The sequence below is a fragment of the Poromitra crassiceps genome, assembly GCF_964638095.1.
Source record: "Poromitra crassiceps genome assembly, chromosome: 17".
NCBI classification, from domain to species: domain Eukaryota; kingdom Metazoa; phylum Chordata; class Actinopteri; order Beryciformes; family Melamphaidae; genus Poromitra; species Poromitra crassiceps.
Window position 1 is genome coordinate 22,789,054 of NC_139635.1, and position 27,630 is coordinate 22,816,683.

Genomic DNA, 27,630 nt, shown 5'->3' on the forward strand with positions numbered 1-27,630 from the left:
TTCTAGTTGTTATTGTAATAACAATTTCCCACAACAGTATGTTTTGTATTTGTGCATTTGTAAATAAAATACTACTTTTCCAGTCATATATTGTCATTATTCAAGTTTAAAAAAATATTGTTAATATCGTATCGTATCGTTATCGTGAACCCAGTATCGTGATACGTATCGTATCGTGAACTGAGTGTATCGTGACACCCCTAATATAAATACACTTTACAGGTTCCTCCCCAGCCTCCACCTTTCCCATCATCATCCTCTTCGTCCATCATGGCTGCCGCGCAGACAGCCGTCCTGGTGGCCCTGGTCCTCTCTCTGCCGGGCTCCGCCGACTGCTTCGACCCCCTCATATCATTCATAGGGAACTCCAGCACTCACCGTGACATTACACAGAGGGCGGTCCTCAGAAAGACGGCCGAGGTCTGCAAAGCCATTTTTGCAGCCATGGGAAGGGACTTCAACCTGGAGGTGAGTGGGCCTATGCTCATGCCATGTTGGAAGGACAGGGTGACATCACATTTCTATAATTGAATGAATTAATCAAGTAATTAATTAATTAATTAATTAATAATGTTGTCACTCACTGGAACACCCACATTCAAGCCATGTAATTCCCAAAGTAATAACCACTTAATAGTTTGGTATTACCTGGCGGGCCGCTATCAAGGGCGGCAGATTGCTAGCTGTGAAGTGTTTCTGTGTAATCCCTATGTAGATGTTTGGTTTAATCTAATATTACCTTGTTACCATCTTTACATGTTTCTTCATTATTACCATTTGTTTATGGCCCTGTTAGCCCATTACATACATGTCAGTTTAATTACCCAGATCTACTGTGCCCATTGTTAATACCAAGCTATTACCTGGATATTACTTTGCTAATTACTTTTGGTATTACTTAATTATTACTTATTACCATGTTACCGAAAAGTGCAACCGATTTTATTTCATTGATATTAATACCAGCAAACCACAAAATCCTATTATGTGCAGCAAAAGTTCCCTTTTAAATGCTTACACTGTCCTTCTCATGTGAGGCAGGTGAGGTTCAGCAACAGCAGAACTCCCTCAAATAAATATATGACAAGAAATGCAATTGCAGTATCTTGATTTAAGGGGAATAATTGTATAGCTAGCATAAAACCGCAAAACATCTTACATACCTCACATTCAGGGGCGGACTGGGATTGTAATTCAGGCCGGGCATTAGATAGCAAGCAGGCCAGGCCGATACGGGCCGACGCGCGTGCCGGCGTCCGAAGGGCGGCGGCGAAAAATGTGGGCCATTTGAAGTAGGGATGTCAACGGTTAACCGTTAATCGATTAACCGTCGCTAACGTCGTTGTTCGGTTATTGCTGTCGGTAGGGATGGGAATCGAGAACCGGTTCTTGTTGAGAACCGGGTCCCAGTGGATCGATTCCTTGGAATCGTTAGCCAACGTCCTGAACGATTCCACTATCGATTCCATGCGCGATGACATCACACGCTGCGACACGCACGCAACGCAGCCTTGTTTTGTTTCCAGCCACGGTCTAGGCAGAAGCAAAACGATGACCACAGTGCCACTTGCTTGCAAACCCTCTATTTCGTCAAAGGGGGGAAATACTAGCAATATGCAGAAACATTTGTCCACACAGCATGCAATAATTTTGGAGGAATGTCACGTTTTTGATGTGCTACGGAGTGACGATAAGTGGCTAACAGCAGCGCGGCTAACAGCAGCGCGGCTAACGTTAGCGCGTCATCTGTTAATATGGAGAGTAAACTCCTCCAGACCCTGTCTATCGTGTAAACCAGATTTCACCAATACTCCATTTCCATCCATTTATTTTAGAGGATGATGACGTTCAGAGTCAGACTGGTTCAGGGGCTGGTAGTCGCTTTGGGTCAGAGGCTGCAGCGAGTACTTCTTGTGCAGCTCTAGGCTACAGCCTCTAGCCCCTCCATTCACCCAGGCAGCAGGGAAGAGTAAAATGACCGAGGCGAGGGTAAACGAATGTCCCCGAGCAGTGACTAAGCTTGTCTGACATGCCAGCTAAAGTAAAATGTCCAAAGTTGCATGTTGTCATTCTAACCACTAGTTCTGTTTCATTCATTCCCACTACCGTAATTTCCGGACTATAAGCCGCGGCTTTTTTCCCGTTTTTTGGCCCCTGCGGCTTATATAACGGTGCGTCTTATCTATGGATTTTTTCAGAAAAAAAAAAAAATATACAAATAAAATCTCTCTTTTTTAGCACTCTTTCTAACTATAAATCCACTTCTGTTTTAATTTCCTCTCTTGCCCTCTTTTCACCACACCGCGGACACTGTGTGCACTGTAAAAATAAACAACGGTGGTGTTGTGTTATGTTGTTTTGTTGAAATGTTACGGTAATACGGTAAATGGGAGCTTCCTCAAACAGCCATCTCTTTCCCGACAATCCCCTCTGTGCGTGACCACTTACATATGGTAATTACGGTAAGCAAACGGCCACTCGGCCATCAACTCCCTCCCCCGACTACCAGGAGAAAATCACAAACTTTGGCGAATTCACACAAAGGAAGATCAAGGAATATTCACAACAAGACGAGCAGTAGAAGCAACACTCTCACTTACCATGGGGAAGGTACGCAGAAATTCACACGACGCAGCTTTCAAGTTGAAAGCAGTCAATCTCGCATTAAAAGAGGGAAACAGAGCAGCCGCGCGTAACCTGGGCATCGATGAGTCAATGGTGAGGCGTTGGACGGTGCAGCAGGAGGACAAACACAAAGGAAGATCACGGAATATTATAGGAGTGTGAAAACATCCACAATCACCAACGGGTTCCAAAACGCTGGACTGCTGCGGGATGAAGAGGATGACGCCGCCACAGCTGGCGCTGAGGGCCGTCAGAGGCTTCAGAGGCTGTTCGATGCCGACAGTGATGAAGAGGAGTTCGTTGGTTTTGAGTGACAATGAAGGAGAGAGGAGAGTGGTTGACGAAGCCACCCTGAACCTGTTCGTTTCCGACACTGAAGATGAGGACTTTGGTGGTTTCAGTACGCAGGAAGAAGAGGAAGACGAGGATTAGTGACTTGACTTCTCTGGTTACAGGTTTGCTGCACATATAGCCTATTGTTGTGTGATTTTGTCTGGGGATTAGTGACCTGACTTTTGTTTTGTTTTGTTGAAATGTTAATAAATGGGAGCTTCCCCAAACAGCCATCTCTTTCCCGACATTCCTCTCTGTGCACGAACCCTTTCATATGGTAATTAAACATCAAAACACCCGCGGCTTATAGACCGGTGCGGCTTATAGAAGAAAAAAATAGTCAATTTTGGTCCCGCGGCTTATAGACCGGTGCGTCTTATAGTCCGGAATTTACGGTATATATTTTCTATAGGGAGATGACAAAGATGCTCAACCCAAAATACAAACCCCCAAACAGAGCCAGTTTAACAGACACACTGATCCCTGCTTGGTATGGGATTGAAAAGAGCAATCTGATCTCAGAGCTGAATAATAATACATAATTATAATAATAATAATCTAAAAGAAAATTAATGTTAATTAACCTGTTTGTACTCTTTTTTTTTTTCCCCTTGCCCAATGAGAATCGATAAGAGAATCGATAAGGAATCGGATCGATAAGCAGAATCGAAAATGGAATCGGAATCGCTAAAATCTTATCAATTCCCATCCCTAGCTGTCGGTCTATCAGTTAATATTAAAAAAAAAAAAAAAAAAAAAATTTTTTTTTTTGGACACGTTTTTTGAGTTTCCTTGCAGATTTTGCACAGTGTTTTGCATCATGCAACTTTGAAGCCAGATTTGGGCCGTTTGAAGCCCAATTTGGGCCGTTTTAAGTCAGATTTGGGTCTTTTGAAGCCCAATTTGGGCTGTTTGAAGCCCAATTTGGGCCGAGTCCAATTTTACAATGAGATGCACCCACTTTAACTCTGAATAAAGTAATAAAACCACTAGTAAACCAGTAGGCGGCGCCTGGCCTGCTGTTCAGTGAGTGGCCTGACTGGGGGCACCAATTCTTTTCTTTTTCTTTTTTTTTTCTTTTTTTTTTTGCAGGCCAGGCCACCGGGCATTTGGCCGACGTGCCCGATTATGCAGTCCGCGCCTGCTCACATTCCTATTCAATGTTATAGTTTAAGTAAGGGATAATGTATATTGAGGCGGTGATTACGGGGGAAATAATGACCGACAGGTGGATTGAGCCCGACGCGTAGCGGAGGGCTTAATCGTTCACCTGAAGGTCATTATTTCCCAGTAATCACCGCCTCAATATACATTATCCCGCTAAGAACACGGCCTACAACTAAATCATTCAATAATCTGACAAAAATAATTATTCAAATATATTTTTTAATAGCGTTTTCAACGACAAAGCGGTTTCATTCGTAATTGGCACACAAGACACCACAGCTGCAACTGGTTGGCCTAATTAGTAGTGGCTTGCTGACAAAAGGCTCTTATCAACTGATTAATCCAGGTGTGGCAGAGCAGCGGTCGGTTGTCGAGAAATAATGACCGGTGAATATTGTTGATTGACCAATCAGAATCGAGTATTCAAGAGAGCCGTGTTCTAAATGCACATATAGAACTCAACAGTCATGTGACATTCCTGAAGTAAAAATACCTTTCATATTATGCCTATGAATGTTTGATTATTTGCCATAATCTCATAACCATCCAAGGTAGACTTTAGGTAGCTAGTTGTGAAACGGTATATGTTCCTGTAGAAGCTACAAGTTTGTAATGATATCATCCTTGTTTTAAGAAAAACATATTTTACTTGTCATGGAGACTACTTACAATCCTAAAGTGTAATATTGACATCTGTGATTGGTGGAGAACGTTGGTTAATCCCACTGCACTGACTGCACTAGGCTACTATATGCATTCCCAGATGGTTTTGTGAAAACAAACATCTGGCAGCATAACAAAATACCTTATGTCAAGCATAGGGAATGATATCTTAACTTTAAATACTGTAAATACTGTAAACAAGTTTACTTACTTTCATGAATGAACAAGGTTGTTGATTAGAGTAGCTGTGTTGTTATGTTGTTAATCATGTATGTCAATTTAGTCTAGTTGTGCATGATGAACACTGGAGCAGTTAGATTAATGTATATCTGTTGAGCTTAGGTATTATTAGAGAATGGGGTAGGACTAGACAAGCATCTGTTTCTGCCTACTTATTTTCGGACAAGACAATGACAATTTTATTACCGTAGTTATTTTGTGATTTTTTTATTTTTATTTTTTGTGTATATGTGTATATTTCTTTTTTTAAATGTTCGAAATAAAAAAATCCATTCATTCATTAAAACAAACGTAAATATCGGTCACTTCTCATTTATCTGTCTTTAGATCGATGATAGCCTGTCAGTCGTCAAGGTGGTAAGCGCCTGTAATACCGGCACCCCCGACACCGTCCTCGCCACTGACAAGTTCCAAGATGCCATCACCGCTATGTTCCTCAGCAATGGCCAGGTGGATGTGCAGTTTGCAGAGAGTAAGGCGCACCACTTTAATGATGAAACCTTCAAGGCAGGGCGGGACATCATCACAGCAGGTACAGATGAAACTTTTTGGTCTGAATTTATATACTGGTCATAATCATCATTAATGTAGGATGCGTTCACTGGATCTGTCATTTCCCTTCTTTCTAGTGACTGTTATTAAACATTACTTAAGTAAGAGTAAAATGGTAGCATTATAAAAATACTTAAAAGGTACAAATCCTAAAAAAAAAAAAACTCACTCAAGTACTTGTAGTTGAGTAATTATACTTGCGTACAGTACTTTCCACCTCTGGGTCTGACCACGTGACACTCATGTTACATGATCTGCCAGCTCACTGTCACTCTTCTATTCTACTGTTTAGGAATGTCTGCTGTGAAGGCCAGTGTGAAGCTGGAGAAATTTGTCTCAGCGAGGCAGAACCTGGGACGGATTTGTCACACGCTGCAGGTGAGATGGATGCACAGACAGATAGACTGATCTCTATTGTCCCACACTATGGATCGGTCTCTAACTGATCGGACCTTTTGTTTATTATTCACACTGTGAGTGAGTGATGAATTCCACCCGTTCAGCCCTGGCACATGGCACATACACGGTGTGTGTTGGCACATGCGCGGCCTCCCAAAAACACAGGACAGACTCATTGCCCTGTAGCCTGCAGCTAGCTGGCTGGCTGGCTAACAAGCCATGACAAGAGTCACAAATGAGATTAAAGTAAAATGTGTCAGACGATAGTTTCGTAAGTGTGAGGCAAAGCTATTCAACACCAGCAGACAAGAGTTCTGGCTAGCTGCCTGCTGGTACTGGGTAATATAGCTGTTAGCCAAAATCACTGCTAACTGTTAGCTACAGATTGCTAGCACACACACACACGACAGAAATGTTACACCATACAGTGAAACCTGACAGCAAAATGACATGTGGGACGATGGACCGCATAGCCTAGCGCCAAGCTAGCTAGGGTTTGCTAGGATATAGACAGGAACTGGGGTATTTTACCTTCATATAATGCTGTCTTGGGCTGTGCAGAGCAACATAATGGTTAGAGAAGTATAATAGTAGGCTACAAAAGTACATTGTTCATCCATCATAGTTGATTATCACCATGGCTGAATAGTGCCTACATTGTAGTGTACATTGTGTACTGTATGGATTGTATTGATTGCGTATTGTAGTCCATATCTGATCTACTGTATTAAGCTGTGTAAGCCTAATTCTGAAGAGAGAAATATGTGGTCAATCTGTCCTTTCATTGTCCCATATGAAAGTTATTTTATAATGTCACTCATATTTCAAGTACACTCAGCAATCACTGACTGACCAAAGTGTAGAACTACAGCACATCAATGGTGGGGGGAAACATTACTATTGTTTGGTGTGATGATTATGCTGTGGCTGATATTATGATATTGTTCTATTTTTTTTTAGGACGTCTACACCCAAAAGTAGCGTTTTGAGCACACATGGGCAATATACGGCCCGCGGGCGCCCCCTGTGTGGCCCGAGATGGAATTGAAAAAAAAAAAAAAAAATCAGTGCACCTCAACGCAACATGCAAGATAGCCGCTGAATAAGTGTCCAAATGTTCATGTCATTCTGGCCAATACTCTTCTGTTATAGCATTTCAGTCTGGAATATGGAATATATTTCAATAATATTTATGACTAAAAGGCTCAAAGTAATCTCATGTGTAAGAAATGACTATTGTACATTGAAGTAGAAATTTAAATAATTAACTTGTTGGTTTTGGATTTATTTAGCTTCAAGAGTGCATTTTTGTTCTTGTGTGACCCTCAACACAGGCTTTGAGAATCCCGAGCCACTTACTGATACTTATGCTTAAATTAACCCACTCATATTCTGGTTTATTTCAAGAAAAACATTTTGGCTAGTGGAAATTCTAATTGGCTGGTAACTTTAAAATCCAGCCATATTGGCAGGTGGTGAAAAAAGTTAATTTCAAGCCCTGCCAGAAGAGCAGGTGGTGACATAGGAGTGAGTGAGAAAAGGATCAAATATTGGTGGGTAAGACTGAATAATGACATCACAATTGTTAATTTAAAATGAGTTATTCCTCTAAACCTGGCTTCAAATGCCCCAAATCTTTCCCACTGGCGCCGTTCAGCCCTCAGCAAAATCTGGTAGCGAGGACATTTTTTTGTGGCCCTCTCTATCATCAAAGTTGCCCATCCATGGGTTACGGCATGACAATATTTGTTCGGCCCCCGGCAACAATCTGGGTTTCTCATGTGGCCCCCCATGAAAAATAGTTGCCCACCCCTGGTTTTGAGGCATCAATATCATTACAGTCTTTCCCCTACATGTAGGACTTCTACAGTCATAGTAACTGGGTGGAGCTGGGCAGGAGTACCCCCTACAGTGCCCTGATCACACCTGACCTACCTCTCAGGAACCTGGCAGGTAGGTGTGTGGGCAGGTAGGTGTGTGTGTGTGTGTGTGTGTGTGTGTGTGTGTGTGTGTGTGTGTGACCCCTGGCCCAATTACACATCTCAAGTGGTTTTTCCTCAAAGATATCACCGTCTCATTTTGGCTCAGTAGAGAGAGAGGTGCTGGTTATGTCGTGGATGAAAAATGCATTGTTAAATTCCATTCTACAACAACTGAGAGCTTCTTTATGATTGATTAATTTTTATGACAGGATAAAAATGAAACATAATGAGATCTAAGTATGTCCACTTCAATTGCCTGCCTCAGCAAACAGTAAAAACAGTGAAATTGGCAATATTTAGGATTTGGGTTGAAACTAATACCTAATACTAATACTAATAACTTTTGGATGTTTACAATTAAGCACATAAGACCCTAAATTACATAGTTGTCTTTAAATGTGTGGGTCTTTAAATTATTTATTTTATACCCTAGTTTAAATACCCTTATTGTCACCTACACTACTAATTTGAAATCTCTAGTAATGTTTCACTCCTTTCAAATTAACATAGCTGAATTGCTCCCACGCATAGCTGAATTGCTCCCACGCTACGAACCGTCTAGAACTCTTAGGTCAACAGGGTCCAGCTTATTAACTGTCCCTAGGATCAAATCAAATCACGGGAAGGCTGCATTTACCCACTATGCTTCTGCTAGCTGGAACAAATTGCCTGAAGACCTCAGATCTGCCCCAACCTTACTTACTTTTAAAAATAGACTAAAGACTTTTATGTTTACCGTCGCTTTTAACTGCTGACAGCTACTATGCAAACCCAATGAGTCCTCTATAAGTTTTAGCTCTTTCTGCAACTGCCGCGCCTGTTGCTTATTGCACTTTTTATACTCTTTTTTTTTAAAGTTTTGTTGTGATGCTTTTAAATATCAATTTCATTTCTTAATGAAGTTGCTTAATGCACTTTTTATACTCTTTTTTTTTTTTTAAGTGTTGTTGTGATGCTTTTAAATGTCCGTTTTACTCTCTTCTTTTCTTTTCCTGTCAACCATTTTATGTGAAGCACTTTGAATTGCCTGTGTGTATGAAATGTGCTATACAAATAAACTTGACTTGACTTGACTTCAAATATGCTTTTGTGTAATCTAGTAAGTAACTGCCTTAAGCATCTATAATTATTTTAGTGAATTATTCATTCCAAGTTTTGGTAATCTTTACTTAAATCCCCATGCATTAATCTCTCTTGCTCTAAACTTGCCCTAGGCCCAACTACTCCAACATGTAGGGCTTGTACAGGAGGGAATTGCGCCAACAACCTTCTGCCTGAACTGGAGAAGCAGGAGCTTCTCACCTCAGGGTACTTAAACACAGCAAAGCCCAGCAAACCTGCAGGTAAGCTGGAAGGATCTTTACTGGGTTCTCCATAAAAGAGATGAAGAGAGCTGATCAACTGAAAGAGATCACATCCAAATGAACTGATCATTAATGAAGTCTATATTGTCATCATTGTGAATGATGAATGAGAATGTGTACTTTCTTCCTCTCCCCAAGGTAAATGCAGCCATGGTGGACCATTTGATCGGTCCAGCCAGCAGGAGCCAGTGGGAGGCATCAATAAGGATGACACTGCGTCCAGCCACGGCTCGCTGCACCACGCAGCAGCCAATCTGGCTGTTACTGCTACTATGGAGCTGCTGGAGGACATCCGAGGAGCTGTTGGAGATACAAACTTCCTCCGGTATGGATTAGGGATGTACGCAGATCCAAATAGGTTATTCTGGAAAGCACAAACAATGTGGTGGGAAAATATATTTCTGCTTTGAAAGAAAAATTGCCAGCAAAATACATTTCTATAACGTGGCATTTTACACCCTATATAGCCTACTTATGCAAATCAAACAACTTGGTTAGGTTTAGGCAACTAAAGCAACTTGGTTAAGGTTAGGGTTCAGTTAAAACTGAAAAGTACTGAAAGTAGTAACACGGTGTGCCTCGTTCAGGAGTCAAACTGGCGCTCTCTTGCTTGTAAGACGGAGATCCTGAAGGTCCGCCATTCCCACCCCTACGCCCTTATAGGTGCCAGTGACATACTTCAACAAGAGACAGTTGTTAGACTTGATGATGTGTATAACAATAATATTCAACATATCTAGAAATGTGATATGAAACATGTTTTGGTTTCTGAAATATTATAGAAACATTTCTGTGGATTCCACAAACGTATAATGTTGACATTTTATTCTGGTGACTGGGCTGGCCCCCCCCCCTCTCTCTGTCTTTCATTCACCCAGTCTGATGGGTGCGTCCCTGCAGGCCGCTGCGCTGTGTTTGGTTATTGACACTACAGGCAGTATGTCTGATGACATAGCTGAGGCTAAGAGGATCTCTTTCGCCATCATTGACAGTCGGCGGGGAACCCAGGAGGAACCCTCTGAGTACATACTGGTCCCTTTCAATGACCCAGGTAGGTCACAGGAGTGAGGTACTTGCATACAGTCAGTGTACTGGGTACAGCACTCTGGACGCATCGCGCACCGAGATAGGAGAACTTCACTCCAGCCATTGCAGGCACAGAGAGCTGTCTGCTGAGTGTGAAGGGGGCCATGAGCAAAAACGTAAAAAAAAAAAAAAAAAAATCCATACTGCTGGCGTAATGCAAGTCTCCAACAAGCCCTGAGATGCCAAGTTGACATGAAAAGATGTCATTTACACCCTGTTTTTAGCTGAAATCTGAAGTGAGGCAGCTGTACCACCTGGCTACAGTGAAGATTTCAGCTAAAAACAGGGTGTAAATGATATATTTTCAAGTCAAGTTGGAATCTCAGAGCTTGTGGAGACTTGCATTACGCCAGGTGAGCAGTATGGAAGCATTTCATGTATTTTTTCTGTTGTTTTTTCTGTTTTTGCTCATGGCCCCGTTCACACTCAGCAGACAGCTCTCTGTGCCTGCCACAGCTGGAGTGCAGTTCTCCTATCTCGGTGCGCGATGCGTCCAGACTCGGAGTGCTTTACCCAGTGCACTGACTGTATGAGAGTACCTCATAGGACCCCACTTCAAACAAACTGAACTATCCCTTTAATGTAACAAATAAAGAAGAAGGAGAAAATAACTTTTAATTGCTGATTTTTTGATGTTCATGATGAGTCATCAAGGAAAACTTGAAATAAAGCAGAGGAGACACATCTTACACCCAAGTATTATAGTGCAAGGTCTTATAGTGCAAGGGCAAATCTATGCTGGTTTCTAGCACTCAGAATATCCTTTTCTTCTTTTAGTTACCACTGGTTCAGTACATCTGGGGACAAGTTTCAGTGACTCAGTGCTAATTAAAAGAAACAAAGGGAGATTTTGAGTGCTAGAAACTATCAAAGATTTGCCTTTGCACTAAGAATGGGGCATAGGCCCTAAAAGGTTTGTGAGCCTTGAGGCCAGGGGCGGACTGGGATCATAATTCAGGCCGGGCATTAGATACACCATGCTATTGGTTAAAAGAGACTAGGCGGCAACCAGCTGATTATTCAATTGAAACCCGGAAATTGCCAGCTTGTGAGTAGATTGAAGAGTGGAGATATAAAAAGTGAATTAAGGAAGTGTAAAATGCATATCGTCGCTGTCGTTCCAGGACCTCAAATTTCCAAAACAGAAACTTTTCAGGAAGTAAAAAAAACCTGTTTGCTCTTAAACTACTGAACCAAATGTCGTCCAAGTTGGCACATGTCTTAATTATAGTTAGTTTCCCGCTGAATGTGTCATTACTTTATTAATATCTTACCTGGATAAGCTCAAATGATGTTGTTTATATTATCAGTCCGACTTGGAAGCGCTTTCTCATGGCCAGTCAAGCGGGAGGCAGTCGCATGCTCATGCACGAGCCCCCAAGCCCCAGGCCGCGGGGGCGCGCAGGAGCAGCAGCATTGCCCCTCGCCTCTCATGGCCGAATGGGGGCTTTGGCATGGGGTGAGAAATAGTCTGACATAACGTAACGTTACTTTATTCTCGTCAGAAAGCACTCCGATTTGCATGTTAAAACAAGTTTGCAGCCTAGGAATAACTGGAAAACATTTGATTGATATATTAACGTCAGAGGAAGCCAGGATTTGTCAAAACGATATGAGAAATACACAGCGCGTCTGCCGTGTGTCTTTTCCGGGTTTATTGTCCTGCGTGGGGGGGTACACACGGAGGTAGGGGGGGAATTTTGAGGTTTGACTGACAGATTGAGGGCGAATGGCGTTACGAGATTTACTCACAAGCTCGTTTGAATGCTTTTCCATTGGTTGCATTTGTTAAAAACCACACAGAGACGTGAAGGGTGACCAATGGCATTGATTCATGACAAAAAGTGAAAAAAGGCACATTCGAGGTCCTGGAACGACAGCGACGATATTATAGTCTTCCTGACTGAACTTACGTTAGAACTTCATTTGTGCAAATCTCAACAACAGGGAGATCCCAATAGTTTGTCTTTATGTGTCTATCTTTTTTGCATTCAGATTTTGGACCTGTGATAACGACGACCAATGCAGATGTCTTCAAAGATAGCATCCAAAGGCTTAGACCAAATGGAGGAGGAGACTTTGCAGAGATGTGCTTTTCTGGACTGCTGGTGTGTGTGTGTGTGTGTGTGTGTGTGTGTGTGTGTGTGTGTGTGTGTGTGTGTGTGCGTGCAACCAGTCCTACAGCATATATATATGCTGTAGGACTGGTTGCACGCACAGTGCACTACAGCATATATATATGCTGTAGGACTCAGCATACCAGACCTGAGGAGGCTCACGAGAGAGACTGAGGGAGAGAGAAGAGCGAGAGATGGGGAGAGAGACTCTGAGGGAGAGGGAGAGAGGAAGAGTCGGAAGGGCGAGGGAGAGAGAGGGAGAGAGAGGGGGAGAGAGACTGAGGGAGACGCACCAATAGGGCAGGCAAGGCCACACAGCAGCCGAGTTGCGGGCAAGCTGCAGGGCCAGCTTGGCGAACTGCAGGACGGGCGAGGCCAATTTAGCGAGCCTAGAAATCGAGCGCGCGAGATGCCTAGTAATGTAAATTTGGCAATGTGGGCAATGTTTCAATTTTGTGTCCCGGTTGTCCCGGAAGCGATAGAGACATGTGTGGGAACGCCCACAAAATGTTAAACAGCTGGCGCGCGAGTGGGGTAAAACCGCCGATATATCTCAATGGGCTGACTCACCAAAGGACGGTGCTGCGGCTCTAAACTACAGGTTTGGGGGTTCTAGAGCAGAACACAAGACGTCTGCTCAGATGTGCGTTTACTGCGGTGGTCAAATCCTCGATCGTGTCTGCCTCGGCTGGGAAATCAGCTAAATTCTAACTTTGCTGAATGGATAGAATGGGGGATTTACCCCACCCTGACCACGCCCCCAGTCAGGCTGAGCCAGCTAACCCAGCGCCTATGATGAGACATCGCCTCAACCTATGTCACTCAACTGGAAGTGATGTCATCAGTGATGTCATAAGGGGACACACACACACACAAGGAGGCATTGTGACATCACTGATGATGTCATCATCAGTGATGTAATAAGGGGGCACACACACAGACACTGATGATGTCATCAGTGAATTCATAAGGGGGCACACACACACACACAAGGAGGCATTGTGACATCGCTGATGATGTCCAATCCAACTTTATTTATAAAGCGCTTTAAAACAACCAGTGGAGGACCAAAGTGCTGAACAGAGTACTGAAGAGCAATCAGCTAAAAACAATAACTCAATAAAATCAGATAAAATTAATAAACATAATAAATGACGTTACGTAAAATATATAAAAGCAAAATCAATAAAATGCATCAAAAACAAAATAAAAAGTATAAAATAATAGAATGCATAAAAACATAAAAGCAACTCATGGGTCATAAAGTCAGCATCCTACATGGCAGCGAAGGCCAAGGAGAAAAAGTGCGTTTTGAGGAGGCCTTTAAAGTGGGACAGTGAGGAGGCCTGCCTAATCTGCAGCGTCATCAGTGATGTCATAAGACTGATGATGTTATTAGTGATGGCATAAGGGGGCACATACCCGCATGCATGTAAACTTATTGGCAATAACATTTTGTGAGCAACACACACAGAAGCTATAAATAAATAGGCTATTACAGTGCAAATAGATGAGTGTTGCCCTAGATTTCTTAAAACGCACTGGCGAACAGAAATGTTTTAAGCTTTCATAAAAGCCAAATGCACAGCCACATTACTCATTTACAAAATTGCTGATGTTATCTTATATCTTGGAAAGGCGGATCCTGGAACATAATTGCTGTTGTTGCCGTTTCATATGTTTGTCAGTTTTTATTTAGTTCTAATGAAAGTAATGGCTGTACTGTATGTAAATATGTTGCTGTTTATACTGGCAGGAAATTAGCCTGGTATTATTTCTATAGAGAGCCAACGACGGCATCACTTCCTGCTTCAGCACCAGAGTCATGGTGAACGCCGAGAGACGATACTTTTTTAAATTTAAATTGTGCCGTGAAGTCCACATGTAAACTTTGTAAATTTAAAAGATAACTTGGCACGTCAAGAAAGTTGCATTTTGTCGTAAAACTGAAACGTAACGTTTAGTATTGTATGAACCGCTCAATCAACTAAAGCCTGGTGCAATTTGGAGGCGTGTCCATACTGATCTGGTATCGTCGGCAGCACGCGCCACCTGCCCATTTGTGCTCACGCAACTGTGATATATGCATGATATTTGCATGAAATGATGCAGAAGCTTGGTGAGGGCGTTACTTCCACGCAACCAATCAGTGTCGCTTCTACCATTCCCTCCACTTCATTGGCGCCATATGAGAACTGCTGGTTGTCCATGCGCATTCTGACATATCCAAAATGCAGCGTTCATTATAGATTGGCATCTACCAATCTCACCATAATGAGTTTTGAGTTGTTAATTATTATAATATTGGTCCTTTGATGATGAGTGAAGCCAAGAGAAAGAGAGGGGTTTGGAGAGAGAGAGAGTGAGAGAGAGAAAAAATGATAATCGGTGTGTGCACCATAGTAGCCTACATTTTTAATTCATATTTCTGCAGATCTTTCTCACAGCACAGATTTATATAGTTGAATAATTTGTTGGAGTATCTAATTTATTTATCTTCTTTATTTATTAATCTTCTTCTACACGATGTGTACCTTATATACATAGGGCCCGAACGGAAGGGGAGGGACTTTGGATCTCTATAAATAATGGATAACAGACAATTCCTCCCCTGATATTTCGTCTGCAACTGCGCTCATCATTCCCTCACCCCTCCCCCGCATCCCACCTGTTGTTGACTTTCTGGTCTGTGTGACCCTGAAAGGAATTCCAGGCATACATCCCACCCCCATCCATGATCCTCTTCCCCCACCCAAACCCCCTGCCTTGTTAGCCCTGTTAGCTCTTGCATCACCCCCCCCCCCCCCCCCCCCCCCTTTCCTCCGATACATCCATCTGGCGCTGATTGACAGCGAGCCACTTGCGTTTGTTGACGAGCTAGTTTGCAACGGGGCGCTGCGCACGCGGCGACTCGACAGAGGGGTGCAGATGGTCTTTTGGAATCTGTACATATTGCAACAAATGGATATGTATTGTATAATATTGAAGTGTGCCTTATTACTTTTTCAAACTAGTAATAATGTTACTATAATTCTGAAGTGTGCCTTTATTACTACTCTCAAACTAGTAATGATGTGTAATAACCACTACTGCCTGATGTGAACCAAAGTGCCCGTCTGGGACATGTATTAAACCGTATTGATTGATTGATTGATTGACATACTGAGATACTTGATCCAGTCACTTCTCAAGGTCGACAATGATTTGATTTGATGTTTTTTACAGCTTGCCCTGACGGCGGCTCCACCCTCCTCTGATATCTTTGTCTTCACTGATGCTACAGCCAAAGATTGCCATCTGAAAAGCACCATCATTGCCCTCTTAGGGAGCACCAAGACTAGGGTGAGTGGGTCGAATTTTTACTGTTCTCTCGTTGTAGTGCTTTGGCTTGGTAGACTGCCTACACAGAAATAGTGTATATAAAATAATCAATACAAACGGTAGAAATAAAAATGGTAAAAGGTATAAAGCAAAAATAGTTATAAGCTGGTGACAATTTAAGTACGCTGTACATATTGGTGTTATGGAAGATGGATTAAGATAATGCATCAAGCCCCCACACGATGATCTGCGGTCAAACAGCTCTGCAACCGCTGTTCCGTTGTTTCCTATGGGGAAAGCGATGCCTCCCAACCACAACCCCCACCACCCACAGATCCGGACCGCCCTCTCATCATCACTGAGGATGAGGTGCGCGGGCGTTCTTGCGTATCAATCCACGCAAGGCGGCCGGCCCGGACGGCATCCCCGGGCGGGTCCTTAAGGCCTGCGCCCACCAGCTGGCAGGAATATACACAGGCATTTTCAACCAGTCCCTCTCCCTCCGGCAAGTTCCCTCCTGCTTCAAAGCGGCAACAATCATCCCCAGCCCCAAACAGCAGAAAGTGACCAGCCTAAACGACTGGCGCCCAATAGCCCTCACGCCCATAGCCAGCAAGTGCTTTGAAAAGCTGGTCATATCACAGATCCGCCCCACACTCCCCCCGGACCACGACCCGCTCCAATTTGCATACCGCCCCAACAGGAGCACAGCGGATGCAATAGCACACATACTCCACACTGCCCTCTCACACCTGGAGGGGAAGGACACCTATGTGAGAATGCTGTTCGTGGACTACAGCTCAGCATTCAACACCATAGTACCCTCCAGGCTGGTAAGAAAGCTCAAGGTCCTGGGACTAAACACAGCAATATGTGACTGGATCCTGGACTTTCTGACAGACCGCCGCCAGGTGGTGAGAGTGGGCAACCTCACCTCCTCCCCACTGACCATCAGCATAGGAGCGCCCCAGGGATGCGTCTCCAGCCCCTTCCGGTACGACCTCTACACCGACGACTGCGTGGCGACTCAAACCTCTAACACCATCGTGAAGTTTGCAGACGACACAGCAGTCGTGGGGCTGATCTCCAGGGACGACGAGACGGCCTACAGAGATGAGGTGAAGGCCCTAGAACAGTGGTGCCAGGACAACCACCTCTCTCTGAACATCTCCAAGACCAAGGAGATCATTGTAGACTACAGGAGGGGGGGGGGGGGGGGGGGCGCGTACCCCCCAATCACCATCAATGGCACAGTGGTGGAAAGGGTGGACAGCTTCAAGTACCTGGGAGTCAACATCCACCAGGACCTGACATGGGCCAGCCACACCGCCACTGTTGTCCAAAAGGCCCAACAGCGAATACACGGACTCAGACGCCTGAAGAAATGTGGGCTAGGGCCGAAAATCCTCAGGGACTTCTACAGAGGCATCATTGAAAGCCTGCTGACTGGCTGCTTCCCCACATGGTACGGGAACTGTATGACCATGGACCGCAGGGCGCTAGGAAGAGTGAGGCGCGCGGCCCAGCACGTAACAGGATGTGAGCTGCCAGAACTGCAGGAACTGTATAACCAGCGGTCCCTCAGGAGGTCCCTGAAGATCATCAAGGACACAAATCACCCCCACAACAGATTGTTCTCCCTGTTACCCTCAGGGAGAAGATACAGGGTCCCAAAAGCACGAACAAATCGCTTGAGAGACAGTTTCTTCCCGCAGGCCACGAGACTCCTTAACTCATTGAGTGCCATGGACGAGTATGTTCGTCATTTCGTTTAGTAACGTAGAGTGCCAAGGACGAGTATGTTCGTCAATTGCGTTTTTTGACGGTGGGACGTGGATCAAAGCATCGGGCATCTCCTGTACAAATATGGGAGCTATTGAAGGTGTATAACCTATTTTACGGACTCATAAGGTGGCGACAGTGCTCTCCAGATTACAGAAAGGTCCGGAAAACTGCAGGAAAAAGCCGTGATCAAAGAGAAACCGATGCATGCTGCAGCCAGAGCCATATAGATTGCTCTGTCTGCAGCTGAAGTTGGCTGCGAACATCAGTCAATCCGCGCCCACAACTGAGCTCCTCTGCCTCTGTCTGTCTGTCTGCATATAGTTTCTCCACACGATTACCCACCAGAAAGGCAGCACCCGACGCCGAAGGGCCAAACCTTTCCCTGCAGTCCCGTTTGGCATTTCCTTGTCGCGCTGGGAGCCGCCCGGCGCAAAAACGGAGGCTCCGAAAATAGACTGGGTGCGTGTGGGGAGGAGTTTGCAGCTGAGGGGGGGAGAGGGGGGTGTGGCACGCAGGCTCCACAGAACTACACCACGTCACTACATCAGAAAATATTAGCTAGAGTCAGTGAATGTGCTTGAAATGCTTCATTTCACAAAAGGCTGAATATCTCAGTTTATAATTTGAAACCTGTCTTTTTGCTCAAAACAGCCTATCTTCTCCGGCTCATAACTAACGGAAAATGGTATCAATAAACTTTTTTTTGCAGATAGAAGAAGAGAGTCTCCTCGTTCTTTGTGCGTGTTCGGTGTTTACAGTAATATCACACAATATTCTGTGGGCCTCGAGAAATCACTGAAAACGCTCTGAAACTCTGGCACTGGGATCTTCCGTTCTCCAAAAGTGGCTGGCACTCAATGAGTTAACACTCATAAATAGAGAATCATGTAGCAGCTGCAGTGCAGCTGCAGTGCATTACGTATGTTCAATTATGCCTAGGTTATTTGCACATGTACAAACAGAAGATTTAATTACGTTTAAATATTGCTTGTTGTTCTCTTGTTTCTTTTTCTTTGTCTCTTTGGACTGTTATTTTTCACTATGTTGTAACGGAGCCTACAGCACAAGAATTTCACACTTGATACTTGTACTATGGAGTGACAATAAAAATCTTGAATCTTGAATCTTGAATCTATTTCGGACTCACTAATGCACACAATCTGTTTTGCAAATGCACACGCTCTGGTTCACAAATGTAATTTTTATGCAAACTTGTAATATAAATTCGGAAATGCACACGCTCTGCTTCACAAATGTAATTTTTATGCAAACTTGTAATATACTGCGGAGCTGCGGAAATTCTGCTGGAGAGGCAGAATCTGCTCAGAGTGCGGCTGTTAATGTTTATTCTAATTTTTTAAGTATGGCACATCCACGGAGAATCGCATCGAGAGCCTTAACAAGCTTTAATGACTTGTAGTTGGTGGGGCGGAGTTTCTGCACGCAGCAGCAGGAGCATTTTTTTCCCCCCGTGAGGTAAACAGAGAGAGAAGGTAAAACACCGCCCATGTGCTTACATTACCGAGATTATATAGGATACAAAGTGGGTTGATTAGCAGTAAAGCCATCCTAGATTAGACTAGAACTAGAACTAGTCTCAGCTAGTTCTTTTGAGAAGAACCAGGGTTTGCTGTTCCCGAATGACCTCACTGTTTTGGTCGGGATGCATTGGTTATCATGTGAAGGCAGCTTTGCAATGTATTTATAAACTCAAATCTAAGTAATAAAAACCACAAACAAATGTGTGAACATTAGAAATGACAGTTAGAGAAATGACAGCCTCTTCAACGAGACCCGAAAGCCCCCACAAATCAGGACTTTATTACTGCCAACTTCCTGAGCACAACTGCCTCAGTAACGAGCTGGGGTCCCCTCCCCCCCACACGGACACTATCCTACACCCCCCATCATATATCACTTTAAAGGACTTTTTACTCATATTTTGCACTTTATAATTTGAGGTTGTTTTTCTGTATTGCTTCCTTCTACTAGAGCTGCACTACGTCTAATTCCTCATTTGTAATCTACGGCTGTTAAAGTGAATCTTGAATCTTGAATCCAACACATTCTCATTCCGAGGGCGTCAAATACCGTCGCTTTGTCCTGTGCCTTGTGTGCCCGATGTTAACAAGCACGGTGTGTCAGTATGAGATGCACACGGCCCAACGCTCCTGGTTGGGGTGAGGCAAAGGTCAAGTGACTCCTTCGGTTTAAGGTGAGGCACAAGGGGGCGAGGGGGGTTGGAGTTAGGCACTGGTAGACACTTGGTTAGGGTTTAGATATGGTCGGGGGCTCAAGGGGAAGGTGGTCCAGGGGAGGGGGCAGCCTCCAACCCACAGCCGAAGGCTTCAGCCTCCAGAGCTCGATCCTAATCCTGAGGTCGTGGAGCAAGTTTCTCAGAATTGTCCGCCTGTTTTCCATAAAATCAAGGTGCCGCGCACGTCAACATCTGATGCACAAGGTGCTTGAAGTAGCCGGGCTCAATAATCTCCTTATCCTCCCTTCCTGTCAGGTAACCTTCTTGATGACAGGCTCTCTGGAGAACTCTGGAGACGACCTCAGGTTGGTACTGTGCAGAGCCTTCTCTGTCAAGGTCCCCCCACTCTGGAATGCCTTGCCAGAAGAACTTGGGCTCAAGTCCCTTCTTAAAACACACTTTTACATACAGGCCTTTCCTGTCCTCAATCTATAGTTTGCTGCTGTCTTATCTTGTATCTTTGGGACTTAGACTCTGAGTGATTTTGTATGTTAGATAGTGTGCTGGTAGAGTGGCTGGTCTGGGTCATGTATGAAGGGAGGAGGGTGAAGTGCTGGTAGAGTGGCTGGTCTGGGTCATGTATGAAGGGAGGAGGGTGAAGTGCTGGTAGAGTGGCTGGTCTGGGTTATGTATGAAGGGAGGAGGGTGAAGTGCTGGTAGAGTGGCTGGTCTGGGTCATGTATGAACGGAGGAGGGTGAAGTGCTGGTAGAGTGGCTGGTCTGGGTTATGTATGAAGGGAGGAGGGTGAAGTGCTGGTAGAGTGGCTGGTCTGGGTCATGTATGAAGGGAGGAGGGTGAAGTGCTGGTAGAGTGGCCGGTCTGGGTCATGATGGTGCATGCTTTGTGGATCAGGGATGAGGTGACCGATACGTTGGAGGAGGTGATACCAATGAGTTTGCTGCTAAATGTGTTATTTTTAAAAGTTTGTTCCTGTTGTTGACTGTTAGCATGTGGAAGTAACAAATGGCACAGTAGAGGAGAACCGGTTCAATAATGCTACAGTATGGTACAGTAGAAGTAGAAGATGGTGTTGGACAGACAGGTGACGTAGTTTACAGATGGCGGTTAGTCTCTGTTGGCAACACTTGTAAATGTCCCATGGCGTGATTAAAACTGAGGTTATTGTCAAGTGTAATCCCAAGGTGTTTGAAAGAGTCCACCACTTCTACCGTCTCTCCTTTGATGGTGAGACTGGGGGGGGGGGGGGGGATGGTCCGGTGCTTTGGGGGGGGGCTGAAGAGCAGTTCTTTACTTTTTGATATGTGGAGGTGGAGAAAGTTATTGTCGCACCATGTGCAGAAATGGGATATGGAATTTTGATAGGCGGAGAGACAGTCCTTGTTATTGAGCAGTGTGAGGATGTCATCTGCATATTTGAAGTAGAGGGTGGTACTGGATTAGCCTGGTAAACCAGCCCGTCACGTGAACTCACATTTCATTTGGTTCCCCGTGACGGTCTGGCCCCGGCGCCATGCGGAGGGTTTAGCAGAAGCTGCAGAGCGGATGAGCCAATCAGCGACTCCGCTGTGATTGACAGCACAAGTTGGCCAATCAGGAACGCCACTAGCACTGCACTAACAAAACAGTAATGGCCGCCTCCTTGCCTGATCGTCTCGAGGAGTCATGTCAGCGTTTGTCTAGTTTAAACGGTCATAAAGTGCAGTTATTGCAGAAATAGACTCAATAACAACAATTAAACAAGTACAGGAGTATCGCCGCAACCGCAGAGTTTCTCGGCGGAAAATATGTTTTTGCCATTCTCCCGAGTGGATTTGGGTTTGACTGGATCCGACGCTGATTGGCTGAAGGAGTTGTCTGTCAAGGCAACTACGCCCGCCCATGCTCCCGCCCCTGCTAAACCCCCCCCCCATCGCGCCGGGGCCAGACCGTCACTAGTCTGGGCACCTTTCACCCCGCTTTTTGTCATGGGGTGTAAACCACGGAACCAGAATGAACACCGGAAGGCAGTGCGTCAAAAAACGTCTTTGTTGCCGTTAGCTTGACGTCTCTTGCCTCGATTAATTGTCTGATGCAAAGCTTCTGTATTGGCTTAAAAGATGTGAGATTGTGAATCCGCAATGTTTCTAAAAGAACTTCTTCAAAAACTTCGTTCGGTACGTCCATCCAAGCTCAAGTAACGTTAACGGGGTATTTTAATCATTATTGTAACGTTACTTGAGCTTACCTTTGATGAAATGTTGGCCACAAAAACGTGTGTACTTTGATGGTAGAAAAAAAAGCCATTTGCCCTCCCCAGCGACTGAACCACGTCTAATCGCACAAATCCACAACCTCCTCCTTTCTGAGTTTTCCTTTCTCCGACGGGATTCTGTAAAAGCACAAGCCAGGCGTGTCTCCTCGTCGGTTAGTGCAACCGATAGCACAACAGGTATCCGGCATTTTGGCTGAACAAACGCAGCGTGAGAAACTAGTCGACTCGGCGGGCAGCGGAATGAACAAGTTTTTTTTTTGACCGTCAGATGGGCGTTCCCGGCAGCACGTAACGCTCCTTGAAAGCTATGAATAGATGGTTTTCACAGAAGTGTCAGTCCTGCTCTGCTCCTTCTTCTTCTTCTTCTTTTCTGTCCATAGCAAACACTGTAACAGGAAGGGAGCTGGGGTTCAATTTCGAATGTTTTTGTTAAGATAAAACCGTCTATACAAATAAAGTTATTATTATTATTATTGTTGTTGTTGTTGTTGTTGTGGTGATTGTTGTTGTTATTATAGAGAAGCTGTCCAGTGTTACCATGATGTGGCCCAGGCTTCCGGAGGTCAGGCCATTCAGGTGTCTAAGAGTGACCTCTCACTGGCCACTAATGTAATAGAGGACTCTTCCGCCAGTGCTGGGGTAAGACGTGTGCCGAGCAAATCAGCCACCAGCTAACTGAGTCTCTGACAAAAGCGGTGGGAAAACATCAGCTAATTGTGTGCTACTGTAAATCATCTAAAAGCATTATTACCCTTATCTTTCATCCATCCCTCTTTCACAACAGTCTCTTCCTGTCTTGCAGGTGACCGTTTTTCAGACAGGGAGTCCAGGGAAGCCTGCTAACTTTAAGTTTACAGTTGACGGATCGCTGAGGAACCTGATTGCCTACATCACAGGAACCTCGTCACTCACCTTTCAAGTCACCAGCTCCACAGGTACAGTTGTCTGCCTGTGTGTGTGTCTGTGTGTGTGTGTGTGTGTGTGTGTGTGTGTGTGTGTGTGTTACGGACTAGCAGTCTAGGGGACAAGAAGTGTTTAGCATTTAGCTATCGAAGCTAGTCCTAACCTGGAGTGTGTGAAAGAGGAGACAGAAATAGACAAAACAGGACTGGTTTCCAAACGAGAAATGGTCAGTAAAGGTGGGGCAGCCTACCGTAGTAGATTGATGTCATGTAGCTGACTACGTTAGCGGACCTCTGACAAGGCCTCGCCAGCACCGTCTTGGCTCTCCAGAGCGGCGAGCTCCGTCTTTGTCGTTTCAGTTCAGTTTAAGTTGTTGTTGGAAGGATCCACAATGTAAAACAAAAAGCTGGTTCTCAATAAATAAGTGTATCGGTCCAAAGAACAGAGTGTGAGTGTGTCGGTCCTCTGGCGTCGTGTGGCGTCTTGAGCATTCATTCAAATCTGCCGCGCGCACACACCTGGGCAGTGTTCATTCATAAATCTGCTCTAGTGGCTGCGTGCGCACCTCAATGACATCACCTGGACACACAGCTTAACCACACCTCATTTCTCAATGAAAACCAGTCACAAGTGTTTAGGAAAGGAAGCAAGGAAGAAAGGAGAAGAGGGACAATAACCCTCCCTATCATTCCTAACTGTGTGTGTGTGTGTGTGTGTGTGTGTGTGTGTGTGTGTGTGTGTGAGAGAGATTTTAAAGGTGCTATGTGTAAATTTTTTAACATCAATACCTCACTACTATATAATAAGGCGGAGGGCTGTGCATGCTTAGAACGGCAGCGCCCGCAAAGCACGGTGGAGTGCGGTGCTAGAAATGAGCGCACGATATTTCTAGTTGGTATAATTACCATAAACAAATGAGACCATGGTCAAGAAATAAAACTCCCCTGAATAAATAAAGGTAAAAAAAATATATATTTTTTATTTTCTTGCTTTATTGGAGAGGATAAACATATCAGAAGGGATTTTTCCATCAGCCTTCCTTCCACCATCTACCATTGTGAGAAACAGTTTTGTGCCAGATGTGCTCGGTAGAGAGCTGCATGCCCGGGGGAACCCGAACGGGCCCCTCGGGCTTGACCAATTAGGGCGGGGGTCGGGCTTTTTTTTAAAGCATAGATCGGACTCGGGCTCGGGCTTGTTTCAAAAACAAAAGAAAATGAAGTTATATTTCTCGCTTAATTTTACACAGCAGACAGCACATCACAACAGCATATGCATTTATTTAGAACATTTCTGTCAGGAAGTATGAATAATCCTCCAGCTGGGCTGGTTGTGAAAAATAAACAAAGCTAAACGCTACATGCAGTCAGTTTTGTTGAGATGGTCAAGCTGAAAGCTTGCAGAGCGAGAGTTTTTGAAAGTTCCCAATCCGGCAGAGAAAGCTGCAAAAGATGCAATCAATTTCCTGCAGTGCCTGCAAATGAAAAGTTAAAAGTCTAATAGTCCTCAATGTTAATGTAGCAATGATTCATTTTTGGTGAAATATACTCTGCATAGCAGCTTTACGTGTGTTTCCTTCTCCAGGTGCATCCCAGCGTTCCAGTCAGTCCAGCGGCCCTTTGGGATCCTTCACCACGGTGGGAAACCTCCGTCGGCTCAGCCTCAACCCTGAAAACGGAACATGGACAATCAGCGTCGACTCCAATGCCCCCTACACTCTCAAGGTCACAGGTCAGTAAGAAGATGGAGTTAGAATTGAATTGAAGTTGAATCAAGGTTAAACGGATATTTCCGGTCCTTGATTATGATTGGCTGAGCCGCATTCAAAGCCGTTGTGAGAAACCTGTGACCGGATCACAGTATCACTGCGCCATGTAGAAGCCACAATATTGACCACAGCGGAAATACCGGAAACAGTTTATGCCGCCATGACGGTCTCCCCGCATCTCCAAAACGTTTAGAAGCCACAATATTGTTATAATATCAACAACTGCTCGAGTGACATCACAGTTGAGGCAACTGTGCGTCAGGAGCAACTGTTCAATTGAGATCACAGCTGAGCAACTGTCTATTTGCCGACAGCGCGCAATGAGAACCAGCTGATCGAGGCGGCGTGCAGTGTGTCGGTGGACCGGCTGGAGCTAACCTCTCCCAGCCCCCACGGCTAAACCTAACCTCTCCCACCCGCCCCACACATAACCCTAAACCTAACGTTGGACGCTGCGGCTTGACGAGTTGGGAGTGAGAAATGTGGTGGGCTGTCGGCACTGCGGGTGGTCGGCATAGCGGGTGGACCCCGTGCCATCGGCTCTCCAATTATAGTATTCAGAGTTGCTTGAGTCACTCATGACATCAAAACTGCCTGAGTGACATCACTTCCGTCACAAATCGTGACTGACATACAGAGGGACGGACAAAGACCGCCCAGCCACTTAGCGATGTCGTGTGGTATCTGGCAACCCAACCCAGAGAGGCAGTGACCATTGAAGCACGGCACGTAACTGTGTCACTGCACTCGCTCAAGCTCTGAAACACGTCCAAAGAAGCAGAGATGTGCTGCCAAATTTCAGTCCACTTGGTGCGAGACCTTCCCGTTTCTAACCGCTAGCCACATCAGCAAACACCATGCATTTTGCAAGCTATTTCTTTAGCGTAGAACACAGTGGGGGGAAATGACGTTAGCAAACATGCTAACTATGCCAAACACAAACAAAGCCGTGGAAGCACAGAGGTGAACTTCTAACATGTTCCATATTCACTGACACTTTCTCACAATGTTTGCACTTGATAGTTAATGCGATGTAAATTTTAGATGCTGACTTTTGATCACACCTTTTGTACATGTATGTTTATTTTATCATTTATTTTACTGTGAGTTATGAATTTCAGACTAATTAAAAGTAATTTACTGTACATCCTTGTATTTATTCTATTAATTTGTGGTGTATGGTGTGTATGACACGCCTACTGTGAAGAACTATATTTTTTTGGTGGAGGATTGATTTGGCTTTTTGCTATCAATAAATTATTGAAATGTTGCTGTGTGTTTATTTTATGAAACCTCGCCAGCAGTGTTTGGAATAACGCTGTTTAAAAGAACGGCGTTAGGTAACGCCGTTATTTTTTCAGTAACGGGGTAATCTAACTAATTACTGTTTCCGTCGTTACAACGCCGTTATCGTTACTGAACGCTAAATGCGGTGCGTTACTATGAAATGATTGAGTAAACTACCCGTAGCCTACACTAGTGTTGTCAAGTGAGGAGACCGGGTGGGTTAACATAACGAGATAAACGATTATGATTGGCTAAGGCAGAGTCATGTGTTTCATGGTAGCCAATCGGAGCCAGTGTTACACACGAGCCAGGAGTCAGGACATGGGCGACACACACACACACACACACACATACACACACACACACAGACACATCAAACAGATTCGAGGAAGCAGCAGAAATGGCGAGTCCGGAGTAGAGAGCTGCGCGGGCCTGAAATTTCGGCCCGAGCCCTCCCCGGCCCGTGACATGCAGACCCGTGCCCGATCCAGCCCGTTGCGAGGCCCGAAGCCAATATTACAATATAATGACACATCTCTCTCCCTCTCTGTTCGGCGTGCTGCGTCGCCGCGCGGCCGTCCTGCGCAGCCTCTCTCTGTCTGTCTCTCTATTTGACTCTCTCTCTCTCTCTCTGTGTTCGGGAGCTGTCCGCTCGCTGTACATGGACGGACACGGCACAAACCTCTCTCTATCTCTCTTCGGGAGCTGTCTACAGCTACTAACGTCACGTGAGGGTCTGTGTGTGGCTGGGGGAGTGTCTGTGCACTCCTCCTCTTTGTCTGACTGTGCTCCGCTGTGTAAAATCAAGCGAGTACGCTAATACAACATTATTTAATTGAATTATTGAAACGGCCCGACCCCGGACCTATTAATTAAAAATAAATAAAAAACAAGCCCGGCCTCGGCCCGTTTTGGTCGGCCCGAGGGGCCCGTGAGGGTACCCTCAGGTTTGCAGCAATCCATGAAAATTTGGCATTTTCAAGGTGGAGATAACGCAAATAGTTACTTTCCCTGGTAACTAGTTACTTTTATTATAGCGTAATTCAGTTACTAACTCAGTTACTTTTTGGAACAAGTAGTGAGTAACTATAACTAATTACTTTTTTAAAGTAACGTTCCCAACACTGCTCGCCAGCTATAGTAACCGTTTTATAAAAGCAATAAACCCAGCGAGGCCGTGATTTAGTTTGTTAGTAAGTTTAAAATTATTCAGAATTCTCTCAATCTCAGATCCAGCGCCTGAATGCGTTTTAAAGTGCCACCCGTGCGGACTGATGCAAGCAAAAGAAGTCTATTTTATTTTGGCCCTTGGTCTTGCATGGAACAACCAACGGGTCGTCTTAAGCTGGCCTCTTTGATTTCTTTGTATAGTTTCAAACAAAAAATACGTGAAATACTTGCCACTTGCTGCTCCTGCTTTGAAGTGTAGGACTCTTCTTTACCCTTGTGTTTTTTACTAGTTGTTCTCATTATGCTGAGGCATGTTTGATTGTACTGTTTTATTTGTGGTGGTATTTTTTAGATAGTTCATTTGTAATTAATACTCTCCAATTCGAGTGATGGTCTAT

The 27,630-nt window shown here is 44.6% G+C and overlaps 1 protein-coding gene across 1 annotated transcript in view; it reads left to right on the top strand.

Annotated features, from left to right (window-relative positions):
• Window positions 1-270: 270 nt before the first annotated feature.
• LOC310792262 (von Willebrand factor A domain-containing protein 7-like) overlaps window positions 271-27,630 on the top strand; it is a gene marked incomplete at both ends in the record, with an annotated part of 43,317 nt that continues 15,957 nt past the window's right edge. Inside the window, 13 exons of the mRNA XM_083653985.1 lie at window positions 271-468; window positions 5,356-5,560; window positions 5,873-5,958; window positions 7,839-7,932; window positions 9,176-9,304; window positions 9,464-9,650; window positions 10,204-10,376; window positions 12,407-12,519; window positions 15,754-15,870; window positions 20,147-20,196; window positions 22,623-22,743; window positions 22,907-23,039; window positions 24,592-24,738. Coding sequence (XP_083510111.1) covers window positions 271-468; window positions 5,356-5,560; window positions 5,873-5,958; window positions 7,839-7,932; window positions 9,176-9,304; window positions 9,464-9,650; window positions 10,204-10,376; window positions 12,407-12,519; window positions 15,754-15,870; window positions 20,147-20,196; window positions 22,623-22,743; window positions 22,907-23,039; window positions 24,592-24,738 — 1,753 coding nt within the window. The remainder of the gene's footprint in view (window positions 469-5,355; window positions 5,561-5,872; window positions 5,959-7,838; window positions 7,933-9,175; window positions 9,305-9,463; window positions 9,651-10,203; window positions 10,377-12,406; window positions 12,520-15,753; window positions 15,871-20,146; window positions 20,197-22,622; window positions 22,744-22,906; window positions 23,040-24,591; window positions 24,739-27,630) is intronic.